Source organism: Lepidochelys olivacea (assembly GCF_965140295.1).
Source record: "Lepidochelys olivacea isolate rLepOli2 genome assembly, chromosome: 8".
NCBI classification, from domain to species: domain Eukaryota; kingdom Metazoa; phylum Chordata; order Testudines; family Cheloniidae; genus Lepidochelys; species Lepidochelys olivacea.
This window is the reverse complement of record NC_140418.1, coordinates 52168280-52185229: the sequence shown is the minus strand read 5'-3', so window position 1 is coordinate 52185229 and position 16950 is coordinate 52168280. Positions and strand designations below refer to the sequence as shown.

General features: G+C 43.6%; 1 protein-coding gene across 2 annotated transcripts in view; it reads left to right on the top strand.

Annotated features, from left to right (window-relative positions):
- Window positions 1-16950, top strand: part of ABL2 (ABL proto-oncogene 2, non-receptor tyrosine kinase) — a 74367-nt gene that overhangs the window by 55195 nt on the left and 2222 nt on the right. For both annotated transcript variants that reach the window (XM_084638023.1, XM_084638024.1), the window contains exons 2-10: window positions 1998-2168; window positions 4164-4459; window positions 5132-5404; window positions 7276-7360; window positions 9419-9596; window positions 12358-12542; window positions 12857-13009; window positions 14248-14337; window positions 15907-16080. In XM_084638023.1, the coding sequence (XP_084494149.1) occupies window positions 1998-2168; window positions 4164-4459; window positions 5132-5404; window positions 7276-7360; window positions 9419-9596; window positions 12358-12542; window positions 12857-13009; window positions 14248-14337; window positions 15907-16080 (1605 nt within the window). The remainder of the gene's footprint in view (window positions 1-1997; window positions 2169-4163; window positions 4460-5131; window positions 5405-7275; window positions 7361-9418; window positions 9597-12357; window positions 12543-12856; window positions 13010-14247; window positions 14338-15906; window positions 16081-16950) is intronic.

The window sequence follows — 16950 nt, the reverse complement described above, 5'->3', positions numbered from 1 at the left end:
CTAAAACGATATTTGATTGTAAAAGAAAAGTGTGTGCCCACTTTTTTTTAAATCTCTGACTTTAAAGCAAATGCATAATAGAAACCAGGAAGATATTTGCACCCTGGTTAATGTAATTTGAGGCCAAAGTGCAAATGTCTTTAAAGAGAGTGCAAGCTCTCATCACACACTTGTAGCATTTCTGCTCCTTTAAGGGAGGACAGTCTGGTCGTTAAAGAGCGCTAGGAGTCAGGAGACTTCCTTTGTCTCAGACTTGGTGTGTGACCTTGCCCAAGGCACTGAAAGACTTTGGCTTTGATGGAAGGCACTACAAAAGTGTAAAGAATGTATTATTTAATTACTATTTATTTTTGCTCCATAAGGACAGCTGCTTCAAGGAATTGGTGCTCCTATCTGTTGCCACCAAAACAGTTCAGTGCTAATTATTTGACGTGTATATACACGCCCAGCTATAAGCATACTGGCACTTGTGCTGGGATACTGGCATTTGTGCTATAATTTATCCATTGGGATTTTCTCATGTTGTCTTGTGATACCAGTGTAGTACTTTAGCATTCTCTAAAACCAATTGGTATTGATAAGATGACAGCAATCCATGTACACAAACTGTTGCGCATACCTGCAGTAAAACAGTAGGAATGAAAATATCACTAGCTTAATACCTAGCTGCAGGTTTATTTATTGCTAGGGGAGCTTGTAACTTTGAGCCTGATGAGCTCTGCTGGTGCATGTGATAACTTTTTGGTTAGGCCTGGAATGTAGGTTACTCACCAATCACAAGATCAACAGGTCATGCTGGCAAAGGACATAACTTCTCTGAGACCTCAAATACAGATCTAGTCACTCCAGACACAAGTTTACAGTCTCCCTGAGAAGCAAGTTTGTGATTTCATGATAGTTATAAAATCTGCCAGCATAACCAACAGAGTATGTAACTATTCGTGAGTGCTGCTAAGAAAAACCTTTGATAAATTAACAATCACAACCTGTTCTGTCATGTTTGTTACAGTAGCATGAAAATGTAAAGTGGAAAAACTGAATGGATATCGCAGGAAAATCCTTACGTTTTGGTTTCCTAGCAATGAGTCTTGGCCTCCTCTGAATCCGTGCCAAATGATTGCCTGCTGTTTGGACCATGGCCAGGCCCTTACCTGTTTGTTTCTCACTGGCTTCCCTTTGTCCCCATCCTATATCACAGTTAAGCTCTCTGTCCCTTTTCAAGGCTCTGCGCGGACTAGCTCCTGCTTTTGGGTGTGCCTCTTTTTGCTGCCTCATTCTTCCCATTTTACTCAATTAACTGGCTCCTTCATGCCTTATTCCATCCTGTCTCTGAATTCCTAACACACTATTAAAAAAAAAAATCTAAATTATTGCATTAAATGCTAGTATCAACCGCTCCATCAAGATCAAATGGCAGGTCTCCATCAAGATCAACCGCTTTAGGAAGCTTAAAATGATACAAATGTTCCCAAGCTTGATCTGGGAATATTTGTATCATTTTAAGCTTCCTAAAGCGGTTGATCTTGATGGAGACCTGCCATTTGATGTCAGTATTACTTAATGTCTCTGTCCACTCTTTCCAATTCAGCTTCCCTAAAGAGGAGGGAAAAAAATGTGTAAAATGATCATATGAAACATCTATTTCTCATCAATCTTACCCTCACTTCATCTTTAGAAACTTGTATGTTCCTTTCCCTTGTGGAAAAACTTCCAAAAAGTAGGGATGAGTTTGAAGAAGGGCTGATGAAATTCAGTTTCAACATAAATTACTATATATTTTCATATTTGTTTGTAACAACCTCAATATCCTCTGGTCACACAGGCTGTTTTTTATGATGCCTGGATTGATATACAACATCCATTCTTGCAAAATCCATACTTCCTGTTCTATGCAGTGCTCACAATGTTGCAGCAACGCTGTTGTGTGTGCATTGGATTTTGACATTCACAACTGTTATTCGTAGAGTAAATTCCCTCCTCTCGCTTTGTTTGTCCAGAGGCCCTTCACCGCCCCTATGGTTGTGATGTTGAACCCCAGGCACTGAATGAAGCCATCAGGTGGAGCTCTAAGGAGAACCTGCTTGGAACCACTGAGAGCGATCCCAATCTTTTTGTTGCACTTTATGATTTTGTAGCAAGCGGCGACAACACACTCAGCATCACCAAAGGTAAGGCGCGTTGTACCCTTTCAGCATCTTCATGTGGCTCCAGTTTGTTCTTATCAAGGTGTTGAGTCATAGACCTGTGATAGCTGAGATGGTAGTATGTACCTGTCCAGACAGCCCTAAGTTAGAGGGAAAGCATGACTCACATCGACAGTTGTTTCTCTGCCGCTCTACAAGGGGAAGGGTATTTCACACTAAGGCTGTGTCTACACTTAAGCCACTGACAGCAGCACAGTTGCAACACTGCAGTTATGCCACTATAGCACTTCAGTGTAGAACTCACTACAGCAACAGGAGGTGGTTCTCCCATCACTGTAGTTAATCCAACTCCCCGAGAGGCAGTAGATAGAAGAATTCTTCCACTGACCTATCAACTTAGCACTGCCTATGCTGGGGGTTAGGCTGCCACTTAGGGATGTGGATTTTTCACACTCTGAGCAATGTAGCTGGGTGAACCGAACTTTATAGTGTAGTCCTGGCTTAAGATGGCAGAATTAACTTCTCCCTGCAGAACTATAGGTAGCTTCCTTCAGTGCTAAAGCTGTGGGTTTAACAATGAGAAAAGAATATACTAGAATCACTTGTCACTTCATTCCACCAGAGAGAGTGGAAGAAGTGAATGTAGCTGAAGCAGATTATTTCTTTCATGAACTGCTTGCTGATAGATAGATTGGTGCCTTGCTAGCAGGTGTGGGGTTTTGTTTTTTTAACTTGTGTAACAGGGACCCCTACTGGAGAAATAACTCATTGCAGCGATTACTCATTAGTACTCAGTTGATGATCCAAGGAGCATAATTATTACCATCCCAATACTCCAAAAATCACCTATGCCTAACCTTCCCATTGCAGTGTGAGAAGTTTCATAGTTTTTCTTCAGAAATAGTAAACTTTCGGGTTAGGCCTATAGCACTAGTTTTCACTGCTAGTATCACCGCATGTCCTTCAGCCTTAGACAGGACATTGATTGAGTGGCAGTTAGCAGAAGCCTTGGGGGTGCTGGGCATTAGTGACCAAACTAACTATTGGCAGGTGGGACATTGTTGCCGCACCTGCTCTGAAACTGTCAGCTTTCAAAACACTAGTTCTTCCCTGATCCTGTCAGCAGCTGCTGATTTGACAAGTATCTCCATCACCACAAAAAACTAATCCCAGCACCACTGCTGTCAACGTGCACACAGATATTCTGGGAAAGTTAGCCACACAATTCAGAGAATTGCTCCTGGCCCAGAGGGCAGGTAACTGAACAGCCTGAGGAGCACTGCGTAGTGGTACTGTGATACTAGTACTGAGATCTAGAATCTCATGGGCCTACAGTGGTAATATATGCAGGCTTCTTTGTCTGTCTGTAGTGACCCTTTCAACTTTATCACCCATATACAGATTTCACTGTCCGCTGCCTCAACTCAATGGAAATCAAAGGCTTCTTTAAATATACCAAGGAACATATCAGCTTGGAGATTTTAGCACTTGTGTCAGTGGATGCCAGAAAAATGTATCTTGCTGTACAACCATTTTTAAAGGGGTTGGTTTTAAGTCATCCAACCTAGAATGGGTCCTCAACCTCTTAGGAAAGCATCAGCTCCCTGCTCCAGAAATCTAAACCAGAGGAAGCACTGGAATTGGTTGACATATGTGGAAATGTGGTTATATGTTAGTAAGTTTTAGCTGAGTATCCAAACTGGAGCAATTAGGGAATAGTGTCTTCGCTGTTCTGCTCCTCAGATTTGGAGGTTGTCAAAACTATTCTCCCCTCCTACTCTGCCCTGGCTCCTAAATCTAGGTTAAAAGCTAACCTGAGTCCACTTTCTGAATTTTACTTTTTATCTACTTAAAAATTACATGGAGCAGCTTGGGAATGTTGTATTAAAGGGTCATTGCCAAAGACTTGTATTCTCTAGCTGCAAAGGCAAGCTTAGTTAACTAGTAGTATGTGCACTCAAAGAAGACTGACCTGATTTCAGCTTGATTCCCCATACTAACTCTTGTCCCCATCCTCAGGTGAGAAGCTACGAGTCCTGGGTTACAACCAGAATGGTGAATGGAGTGAGGTATGTTCTAAGAATGGGCAGGGATGGGTGCCAAGCAACTATATCACACCAGTGAACAGCCTGGAGAAGCATTCCTGGTATCATGGGCCTGTGTCACGCAGTGCAGCAGAGTATCTGCTGAGCAGCCTCATCAATGGCAGCTTCCTGGTTCGTGAAAGCGAGAGCAGCCCGGGGCAGCTGTCCATCTCTCTCCGGTACGAGGGGCGTGTTTACCACTACAGGATCAATACCACCGCAGATGGAAAGGTAAGGCCTGCTCCAAGGAACACAATGGGAAAAGAAAATAGGGGGTGTCTCGATTATTTTGTCCTGTACAAGTGAAGGGTGAAAAAAAGTGTATTGATTTAATTGGAAAGAGGGAACGTCTGTCCACACTATATTCCCTAATCCAAGAAATAACACTTTTGTAGAAATCCTCAGAATGCTGTTAATTGTCCTTGTTGAGTGGGTGACTGGAGAGCAGAATAGTGGTGGTTTGATGTAGTTACAGATCTATTTCAGTTGGCCCTGGCAGGAACAGTCTGTATGTGAGAATAAGCAAGACTTTGTTAAACCAACAGTTGTTTGTCTTTGGCACAATTAGGGTGTGGTGTGTCATATCTGGGGGAGATTCCACTGGTCCTAAAGAGGTTGGAGACTGCACTTTACAATAGTTTTGGTTTTAAAATTATGGAAAGCATGGGGGATGTCATCAGACAAGCCAATCACTTCAGCAGCTGTATTTTCCCAACCTGCCTCTTGCTGCAGCTGTAAACCCTATGTATTGGCCTGTTCTATTTCCCTATCAAACTGAGAGCAAATTTATTTATGAATTCCCTTCATATTTATTTGAATGTTTTTACTGTCCTGTCTTCCACCATCACTGAAATATTTCAGATATCTACCTCGTTAAATGGATTCTTGATCCTTTCTCATCAGGTGTATGTGACAGCCGAAAGCCGCTTCAATACATTAGCAGAACTAGTTCACCATCATTCTACAGTGGCAGATGGACTGGTGACAACCTTGCATTACCCAGCACCCAAATGCAATAAGCCCACAGTCTATGGAGTGTCCCCCATCCATGACAAGTGGGAGATGGAACGAACAGATATCACCATGAAGCACAAACTTGGGGGGGGGCAGTATGGTGAAGTGTACGTTGGTGTCTGGAAGAAATACAATCTCACAGTTGCTGTGAAAACACTAAAGGTGGGTTTTAAGACCACTGTGCACTCACTGTTTCATTAGAAGTGTGTGTTTAGGCAACAGAAGAGTGCAGTGTGCTCTTAGTTCTGGAATGTTTTGCACCTGCTAATGCCAAACACATCTGGAAATTGAGTGGGGAAACTCTAACTCCTATGCTGACTATACAGTAGCCTGCAGGGAAGAAAGGTTAGCTACAACAAACTTTAAGCTCTGTGAGGGCTTAAAAGCAATTAGAATTCCCTGGTCAAGTCTGTTCTCCATGGAGACTGAGTGTCTAAGGCAGGGCTATTGTAACAGCCACCTGGAAGAAGAAAATGGGTTATGGATTTTTCTCAGAGAACAAGGGGTAAGGAAAACTTCTCCTTCTCCCCCCCACTCCTGCCTCTGGAAAACTTCAGAACCCTCTCCCCTCTACACACCCTTCATTTAAGTTCCAACATTGTGTAGTCTGATTCTTTAGTGGTTATTGACTTCCATTAACACTCATTTAAAATGCTGGGGGATTGTAAGATTCTAGAAGATCCCAGAAGCAGGCACAATAGAAGCAAGGTTATTGAGTTCAGTATCTGGTTGGGAACCCTGATATGAACAATGAAGGCACTCATGCTGAGAGCAAAGCAGAGCTTTCAGCACTTGTATTAGCACAATTAGTAAAGAGACACAAGCTCCAAACCATATACGAAGATAACATTAACTTTGTAGTACCATCTCTTGTACCATTCCTTGCATATAGTCCCACACACTTCTTTGGGAATCTGGCAATGAATGACAAAAAACCTGCTCTGTCCTTGGCATGCCAAGCGAATCCAGTGGTCTAGATCAACCAATGATGACCACACACATACCTCCTTACATTGTGGTCTGCCCTGTTATAGGGCTAGAACCTGTCATAAATATTCATTTGAGTGCCCAGCCTCCCTTGTCCGTATTTAACTTCCTCACCCTACGGGTGCCTTTTGTCCTATAGGGTTGTATACCTGTGATTTTAACTTCTTACCATATACATCAATTTGTTGTCAAGGCAAGTTTGTGGTTAAGCATCTGCAACGATCCATTGTAAAATATCCAAACTTACTATTCGTTCAGTGTTCCTGCAGTTACCTGGTATTGTTATGCACAAACCCTCACTCCCCCCCGCCCCCAACAAACAAAAAACATGCTATTCCCAGTTCTGCAAAACTCAGAGTAATTGTCAGGCCATTTTTCTATGTCAGAGGTCATAGGCCTCAAAGCCTTATGGTAACTTATGTCCTGTGTTAAGGGCGTAAGCTAATATCTTAGAGGATACAGGCCTATAGGTTCCTTGTGTTACTGCTAAGTAAAATAAAATGCTAAAGCTAGCTCTATGGTCTACAACTGTAGTTGTCATCTTTCCAGGTGAGGACACTTTGGCAGGATTCCCTTGTATAACCAATCAAAACTACTCCTTAGTCAGAAGGACTGCTAATAATTGACCTCAGGCTCTCTTTCCCTCCAGAGACTTGAGCTCCCTAGCCTTTTTAGACTTGATGGACTAAGGAGCAAGAAATCACAAATTAAGCTTGAAGCTCCCAAGTGTCAGTGTAGATCAGTCGCTAGGCTGTTAAAGTTGCTGAACCATACTGCAGATGTCCAGTCAGCTGGGCCAGAGGTTATGGAGTCCTTTGATGTTTTTTGTTCAAAGCCTGAGAAGCAATACCTATGTTGGCCAGTCAGGGGTGGGAAAGAAATGGACATGCTTTTTTGCAAACACTAGTGCATTAATGAAACCAGAAATGAGAAACACATACAAAAGAATTCATCTCCAGTTCCTGTGTTGGAACAGTGCAGTGTTAAAACAGACCTTAAAGTCATTAAGAAGGGTTTGCCTGTTTTGTTTTGTCCCATTTTTCCAGGAAGATACCATGGAAGTGGAGGAGTTCTTGAAAGAAGCTGCTGTGATGAAGGAAATCAAGCACCCAAATCTAGTGCAATTATTAGGTGAGTGAAGGGGTTTGATCTCTCTTTCTGTGCTTACTGTCTTAATTTCTATTGAAACTGAATCTTTGTTTAAAAACAGTGACAGCTGTCATATCACTGACCTGCTTTAGTCTATGCACTATTCTTGCAAAGTTGGGGTCTAGTCTGGGTTTAAGCTAACAGTATGCTCCAAAGTGTACACTTGTGGCAGTGGCATTCAAACTTGGCCTAATTGAAGGCCATTTTGAGAACTTGCCTGGAGCTACGGGACACCCCAAATTTTAATCCAATACTTAATAGAGAACTATGACTTCAATTGACAGAGTCCAGCAGGCAATGTTACCTGGATGCTTGGATCAAACTGCATATTCAGATCTGTCACTTCTTTGGAAGGTGCCTCTATTTAGACAGCATTGGTTTATGCTGTTGTACTCTGAGCTGCATTTGACCTAAGGATGATGTTTAGGCCTGCCTGGGTTTATAGTGTCCTCACCTTTGTGGTATGTGTACTCTTGGGGCACTAGACTGAAGTCCCAGTGCTTTAGCCCTACACGATATGTTTGACAACATACCTACTGAAGTTTGAGTCTTCTGTTCTGTGTGCTCTCTCACTTTAGTGTGTGTGTGTGTGTATAACAGTTATCACTGCACTGAGGGAGATGATGTCATATCTAAAAGAAAGTATGATAGTGTCTTGTGTGAATGAGACTGTCATTTATAGTCTTTGCCCAGTTACTTATATGAACAGAAAGACATCTATTGATAAAAGCCCCACTGAATAGATTAACTATATCTGTAACTAATAACAATACAAAGCAACCAAATCTCTACTGCTGTGGGAAAGGACTAATATGCATATCACCAAATAAATATTAGTGTGTTGTCCTCTGGGTTCAAATATAACAATTAGATAACTGCAGTGGTGAGGCAAATGAAGAGACAAGTTCATACTGAAGCAACACATGAGTGGAAGAAATATGCAGGCTTTGCAGCTTGGCCATACCCAAGTTCTCTCACTGGAATGTGTATGGTAGGGTGATTACTGCTACATAGTCAGCATAGCTCTTAATTCTGTGGAATAGTGTGGAAAGATTCTCTATAGACATTAGATCCCAAATCTTCGCTAGTGTATAGTCCCATCTGCTGCCGCACCTGGACTGGACTTTGGGAGCCAAGCTGTCCGCTTAGAGTAGGGCAAAAGGAAATAATGCTGGGAATGTGAAGAACTCCAGTAATCTCAATCACTCTGCACCCATTATCAAGTAGACACAGATGATGCCTCCGCCCAGCCCTGTCTGGTAGCTGGAGGAGAGTACAATGTAAAGAGACTTGTGTTCAAGATACACATCAGTGTTTTTGGAGTACCTCTTCTGATACATCATGTGGGAGTATGCTGTTTGTCAGTGTGAGAGAGCCAGAATGATTAGCCGTAAAAGGGAGCTACAACAGGGGTAGGACCTATTTAAAGAATTGACACTAATATCATGTTTCCCTCTACCACCGATACATGCTTTGCACACAGCTGCAATAAATGTGCAAGTTGTCAAAGGAATGTGTGTGAATGAGTCCTGATCTACAAGCAGGCTGCATGGTATTGATAGTTTACCAAGCTGTCATACATAGGAGTGTTTCACATATTTAAGTGACATTCTAACTTGTAGACCCACCCAGCTGATTCTTACCTGGTAATGACTGGCTCTAGTGGGAATTCTGATGGGCTCTCATGAGTTTGAGGGTGAGGAAAAAGATCAAATTCTTGGGGTTCAAAACATCTCTTCTTCCACTCTGCGACTGCTCTCCTATGCATATTCCATTGGATTATTAGAACTTTGGTGGTAATTACCCCAGATGTAGAGCGGCACTGAATGTGCACTTTGCCTCATGTATCTCGGTTTGTGCTAGGGCACACTGGAGTTGTTCCTGGAAAATCAAACATTCAACTTTGAGTACAACAGATGGGATAGTAGTACATTACTCTGGCAGAAAATGGTGTAAATGGATTTCAGATCCTTCAAGAGTACTGGTAAACTAGGGCTGAGAGAATTACTTAAATGTTAACTTTGTCTCTTTCACGGTCAGGAGTATGCACCCTGGAGCCACCCTTTTACATTGTGACGGAATATATGCCATATGGGAACCTGCTGGACTATCTACGAGAATGCAACCGGGAGGAGGTGAGCGCTGTCGTTCTGCTCTACATGGCCACTCAGATCTCCTCTGCTATGGAGTACTTGGAGAAGAAGAATTTCATCCACAGGTGGGTGACATGCCACCATGCTGTGTCGCAAACCCACATGGTAGTAAAAGAGAATGGGACCTTGCCCTATCGTTAAGAATGATACTTTTTGCAGTTTTTGTGGGCTTGGAAGTGGGATTTCAAGAGAGGTCACCTACAAGCTCTTTGAAGAAAATGGGGAGCCAGGGTCACCTGTTCAAATCTGTTCTAGTTCAGTAATGAAAGGGCCTGTGTGTCATGAGCTGATTTCATCCCATTCCCAGTGGGCATGTATTCATCATCACAATAGCCATTGTTGTTGGCAGTCTTAATAGAGGCCCAACAAAGAATGAACCGTGGACACTGAACTGTCTTGTCTTATTCCTAGTGGTGGTCCCTTTAGTTGGAAGCTTACATGGTCTTTGCCTGTTCTGTAGAGAGAGACCTTCCTCCTTCGGGCTGATCAGTTTCACACCTCTCAGTTGCTAAATTCACTTAAAAATACTCTATCCTTTTTTAAATGTAGGGGCATAATGACAGCTCAGCAGAAGGGTTAGGCAAAAATACACTTGCTTCCACTCATCCTGGTGTGGATGAGAGCAAATGATTGATACTAGAGGCCCTTTCAGCATCAGTCTCAGGGCTCATCCTTCATGGTAAGAAGTGCAAAAATATTGCACACTTATTTTTATTTAAATGATAATTTTCTTCTGTGCCCAGGCCTTTGAGTAAGCACCTAGTACTATTACTGTTACCCTGTCCTTTGCCCTCATCCCTACAACCTCCCTATTGTTTGATTACCTCTTTAGTTCATCCCTTCATAAATTATATTGCAAACTCTCTGAGACAGGGTCCATGGCCTGTATTGTGCATTGTGCCTTGCACACTTTTGACTGCTTGTCCTCGTGCCTGTCACCTTCAGAGCACCTTCCCATGTCTGGGTGCAGTGTTGCAGGGTATCTTTCAATATAGCACCCCCTGTAGTCATTCTGGTGCCACAACAGTCTGTGATTGTATGGGGCCCAGCCCTCCAGGGTTAACAGAAAAGTCCCAAAGAGAACCCGCAAATCTAGTGGCTTTTGAGCCCCGTCCTCAACCTTAATCTAGGAGCTGATACTTGGTCTCTTCTCCTTCTGATTCCCATGCCTTCCCTCTTGTTCTGGGAAAGAGATGGGGAACCTAGGACCACCCTCTTCTCTGGGTTGTGGCCAAGGACAGTTCCTTCAAACCCTCCAACATTTTCCCAGGACTGCTCCTACCTTTTGCACAGCTTGTCAAAATCTTCTCTCAGGTCTCTGGATTCTCCTATCACCGCCTGGAATCATAGGACTGAAAGGGACCTTGAGAAGTCTTCTAGTCCAGTCCCATACACTCAAGGCAGGACTAAGGATTATCTAGACCATTCCTGACAGGTGTTTGTCTAACCTTCTCTTAATAATCTCCAATGATGGAGATTCCACAGCCTCCCTAGGCAATTTATTCCAGTGCTTAACCACCCTGGCAAGAAGTTTTTCCTAATGTCTAATGTAAACCACGCTTGTTACAATTTAAGCCCATTGCTTCTTATTCTATCCTCAGAGGTTAACTAGAACAATTTTTCTTCCTCCTCCTCCTAACAATCTTTTATGTACTTGAAAACTCTTCCCATGTCCCCCCTCAGTCTTCTCTTCTCCAGATTAAACAAACCCATTTTTTTCCATCTTCCCTCAGGGGTCATGTTTTCTAGACCTTTAATCATTTTTGTTGCTCTCCTTTGGACTTTCTCCTATTTGTCCACATCTTACCTGAAATACGATGTCCAGAACTGGATACAATATTCCAGTTGAGGCTTATTCAGTACGGAATAGTGGTTCTTCATCACTTCTTCTTTGGCAGCTACAGTGGTATTTCTTGAAGCTGCTCCCTGCTCCTTTCACAGCAGCTAGGCTGTGACAAGTAACTCCTTTGTCTCTTGCCTAGAACTAGTCAGTCTTTCCATCCTCCGAGCAGGATTTTCCTCCTTAGCTCTGTCTCCAGAGTTAGGATAATGCCTCAGGTCTCTTTGACTCAGGTTAGTCAGTCCTACCTTCCTTGAAGCAGGATCTCCCTCTCAGCCCTTGCTCTGTAGCTAGGGTTATCTCCTAGCTTTAGGTTAATCATTATTACCCTCCTTCAAGCAGGAGTAGTGTTGTCATCGCGCCCCCCCCCCCCCCCAGCATTTTCCTTGGAGCAGGGGTTGTGACTTAAATCAGCTGCAAGGCTTTTGCCAGTTCCTTTCAGCTGTGTGCCCTTCCTAATTATCCTTCCACTCTGGAGGGTCCAGCAGGCTAGCCTTCTCCCATCAGTGCCTGTCTGCTGGCAGGGAGGAGGCAGCCTTTACATTGTTCCTTCTCCAAACTCCTTCCCAGTTGGATGGGAGAATGGGAAGCCTCGCCCCACCTTCTCTGCAAGGTTTCAAACCCTTGTAGGTACAGGTCCAGATTTCTTCCACAAGCACACTCATTCCCATGACCCTTAGGTTTCTATATGTATCTGCTGGACCCTCCCGAATCCTTAAAGGGTCAGGTAGTGGAGTGGGCAGCTGGCCACTAAGTGCTACTACTCTTGATGGCAGACTACTCTGTCATAGTGCTGTATGATATAATTAATACATTGTAGACCAACTGTGAAATGTAGAATTCTAATTAAAAATAAATTGTGCATGTGGCCCAGAAATTGGTGTGCAAAATAATGTAATGCTCGTACCACACAAGTATTGGGATGAAGAGTTCAGGATGTTCGCACCACAGCATCCCTGTCACTGCATCTCTTCTCACTCACACAGGGATCTAGCGGCTCGAAACTGCTTGGTAGGAGAAAACCACGTGGTAAAGGTGGCTGACTTTGGCTTAAGTCGATTGATGACTGGAGATACCTACACAGCTCATGCTGGAGCCAAGTTTCCTATCAAGTGGACAGCACCTGAGAGCCTGGCCTATAACACCTTCTCAATTAAATCAGATGTGTGGGGTAAGAAGGAAAGAACTCACAATGGTCTAAGCCTTCTTCTATGCCAGCCCAGGTAGTAGGCACCTTTCCTTCCTTAGACTGCTGTCAGAGGGATGAGGAGGATGTGTTCTGATACCAGGCTAGGTCACCACATCAAAACTCAGCAATACTTTTTAGCATGCAAATCTCCCCCTCTGCCTTCCCCCATGGGCTGGCTTGAAAATACCTTCAAAGGAGAGATTGCTTTATGTTACAATACAAACAGCAGTAGCATTCAGACAGTAGAAGAGAAAGGATAAATTTATAATCATGACCTATTTTTCCTCATTTTTCAGCCTTTGGGGTGCTATTATGGGAAATTGCCACCTACGGGATGTCACCATACCCAGGTATTGACCTCTCACAGGTGTACGATCTGCTGGAGAAGGGATATCGGATGGAACAACCAGAGGGGTGCCCTCCAAAAGTTTATGAACTGATGAGGGCATGTGAGTATTTCCTTTCACTTTCAACTTGGAGGCAAAATAGAGTCTGGGGAGGTGGAGGGAATCTATAATAGGCTATGGAGTCTTTTGCTTCTATCTTGCCACTTCAAATCGAGCTGATGCTGGTAGTGTTTTTAAAAACATTCACCATCTGATGGGTGTATTTGATCTGTGTAAAATGAGTGTGATGATCTCAAGCCAGTGCCTGAGGGAGCATGTATCCACTTCAGAAAATCACCATTACTACTGGCACTAGATGGCACCTTTGGAAATGTCAGCAGAGGCCAAGGACTGCATAGCCCCTGAAGGCTGAATTATCCTAACCCTGTGAAGGGGTCAGCTGACCTCTTGTTGCCTCCTTGTAGCTGGGCATGGCATTGCAGCATTCTCTCTTCCCTTGGGTCTGCATCCGCTGGCTGCTCCACTTCTCCAGTGGCCTGCCTCTTCCTATGACTTGGCTCTCCGGGGTAGTCCATAAACAAAAAGCAAGGGGAATTAACATAAACAGAGTTAGCACAAGAGAGAGGGGAACGCCTCCCTCTCAGGGCACATCAGAATCAGGCCCTCCTTTTCCTGAGGGAGGGACCTTCACACAGTTGTTGTCAGGAAAGATCCTGCCTTCCCATGGCCATTTCTGCAGGAGCAGAGAGTTGAAAGTCTGTTCTCTTCCCTGGCCTACCCACAAGTGAGCTGTTCTGCTTCCCTTTTAACTCCTCCTCAAGCCTGTGCATGTCTTGCAGGTGTGGTGGGCCAGGTCTGGCTGAGCCCAGAGCCGCTCCTTAACTCTTTGTTGTCCAGTGTGAGGTTTGTATACCCCATCATAGGCCCCACAGCACAGTTTAAAAAAAAAATCGGTGGTTTACTTCTGAAAGCGTATACTACTGGTGCTATATATACTACTTCTGTGGTTAGATAAGAATTCAGTCTCCAGGACCGAGGGAGCAAACAAGAAAAAACTCACTTTGAATTTAAAAAAAAAAAAAGAAAAATGGAAAAGCTGATGTTGGTGACATGGTGCTTGGTTTAAATCCAGTGACATAATTCCTGACCCATCAACACCACATCATTGCTATATCTTGCATATACTGGGACCTGTTCCACAGCCAGTGAGTGTATCAGTAGGATATTATAGTCTGTCAGGTAGTAGGTTAGAGGCTTTTCTACCTTCCTCAGTGAAAATACTGATTGTCCACTATTCCTGCTTCATACACTGAGACCTTCCCTGCTTTCTCATGCTGCAGGCTGGAAATGGAATCCCCCAGACCGACCATCCTTTGCTGAGACCCATCAAGCCTTTGAAACAATGTTCCATGACTCCAGTATCTCTGAAGGCAAGTACCCTTGCTACTGTATTCGAAATGTTGAGAGTGGAGTTTCACCTCCAAGGCACTGTCTCACTGAGGCAGGCTGATTACAGGCCTACTGGTGCTCACCTTGCTAGAATACTGAGGCCATTTGACTGCATTTGATAGGTTCTTCTCAACATGTGCAAACTTGTGTTCATATTCATTGCAATGGATACACTTCAGAAGTATTTCAGTGCAGGGGAAATTGAAGTAATTCATTCAGGTACAAAGAGGAGAGATTTTTAGAAAGAATAAACTCTTGCTTCCATTGCAGACCTGAGTTTGACTGTCATTCAGGGGACAAGGGAGGAAGGTGGGTGGGTGGGTGTAAAATAGGAAGGGTTTATATTTGTGACTCCAGAAATTGCATGACTACAAATAGAAATTGTTTTCACAGAGTAGTGTCTCTGCTTTAATCTCTGAAGTCAGATTCTCCCAGCGTGCCATTGCCAGCAACAAATGATGCAACAACCTCATGGACGTAGCTAGAAAATAAATATTAATGCTAGTCTGCACTAGAAGTGCTACAGCCGTGCAGCGTCGGCAATGGGGCTGCGCCGCTGTAGTGCATCTGGTGAAGCTGCTGTACGGTCTAAGCCAACGGGAGAGAGCTCTCCCACCCGCTTAATTAATCCACCCCAACAAGCGGCAGCAGCAACATCAGTGGGAGAAGCTCTCCCACCGACATAATGCTGTCCACACGGCACTTAGGTCGGTGTCCCTTACGTCACTCAGAGGGGTGGCTTATTCACACCTCTGAGCAAGGTCGGTGTACCTTACGTCACTCGGGGGGGGGTGTCTTATTCACACCTCTGAGCAACGTAAGTTATACTGACATAACCTGTAGTGTAGAAAAGCCAGTAGTCTGAAACATAGTACACAGTATTAGTCACAAGAGGGGAGTACCTCAGCACCTCCTAACCAGCTTTGAAACAAAATTTAAAGAAAGTTGATTCATCTTCTTCCTTACCACAGAAAAAATACTGTCTAAAATTCCCCAGTGATGGTTTAAAATAGGGGCAATCAAACTTTTCCCAGACAAGAGGCAGCCTGGCAAGTTGCCAGGAGCTTTAAGGACCCACCTCATATGTATACATTGGAGAAAATAAAAGCTGTCTTCATATTATTTTAATATGGGGTTGCAGCATGCAAAGGTGCAGTGTCCTCAACCTTGAGCCTTGCAGCTGCCTCCTAGGTCAAGAGGAAACCCTGCATTGTGGGACCCCACTAGTCTTTGCAGGCCGCTTCTCCCTATTAAAGGTAGAGGTGGTCACTTTTTAGAACTCCTGGGTTAGCATTTGGGCCATGAGCAGATCTGTCTTAACCTGAAAGTTTAGAATGTGAACTTTTTTTTTGGTTGTTGCTGAATTTTAAAATGTAAACGAGTTACCTTGAGACCATCAGGAAATAACAAATCCTCTGCATATTTGGACTAAGTAGAGCAAAATTACGTTCACAGGCTTAATACGTTGCTCTTCTCACCAGTCCAGTGCCTGTTGTAAAGATGCAGACTCTCGCTCTTTGTTCCAACTGTTCTCCTGGCTTTTCTTACAGAGGTGGCAGAGGAGCTTGGAAGAACAGCCTCCTCCTCATCCATAGTTCCCTACTTGCCCCGGTTACCCATGCTTCCCTCCAAGACTAGGACTCTGAAGAAACAGGCAGAGAACAAGGAGAATATTGAAGGAACACAAGATACTGTGGAGCATTCAGCTTCCAGCTCAGCACCAGGTGTGGGCACAAGGAAAGCATCAATGTGACCAGAACATTGTGGGGCAGATCGTCAGCTGGTGTAAATTGTTATAGCTCTATTAAAGTCAAAGGAACTATGGATAGTTTATACCAGCTGAGCATCTGCCCTGTGTATTTTACCAGGATGTTTTGTAGATTTAATAACTTATCAAATATACTCACCTGGATAGGTGGTGGTATTCAGTTTTTACCCTAAACTTGCTGTGCACTGTCAAGTTAAGGTAGGAAAGGAAAAAGTAATACAGCCATGAGCATGTACAGGGCCTGTAAATCTTGGCTGTGTTACTGTTCCTGGAGTAGTGAAGTGGAATGATCAGATTGTGGGAACACTTGATTTCTTGGGAAAGCTGAAGGTGCTGAGAAAAAGGAGGATTCCAATATGGAGAAAAGCAGCATGGCTCTTTTCTTCAGAAGTATGAAACGGTACAGAACAAGTTTGGGGCTTTTTGTCATGGTATGTGTGCAGAAATTGCTTGTTTTATTGCTAAGCAAATGAAGGGATTTCTTGCACCAATTAAAAGCAGGTCTGGTTTGGGCAGGTGCTGTGCAAGCTTTCCTGCCTCATTCTATGACTCAAAAACAGAGTTCAATAACTGTTTCATGTTGTGAAGCAGCCTTTGTGGTGAGGACATATGCCCAGGAACTAGCTACAGAGTTCCTCTGGCTGCTTTCACTTGTGACGTCTGCCTGACTCAAAGCTTGGTGTCATGACATGCTAGGGCATTTAATCAGCTATGCCACGGGGACTGGCTGTAGTCTGTTTTAATTTGGTAAATTCAACTTTTTTTCCTTTTAATTTCACTTTTATTGCTGTATGAAAGAAAAATCTCTTGCTGTGTTTTGTCAGTT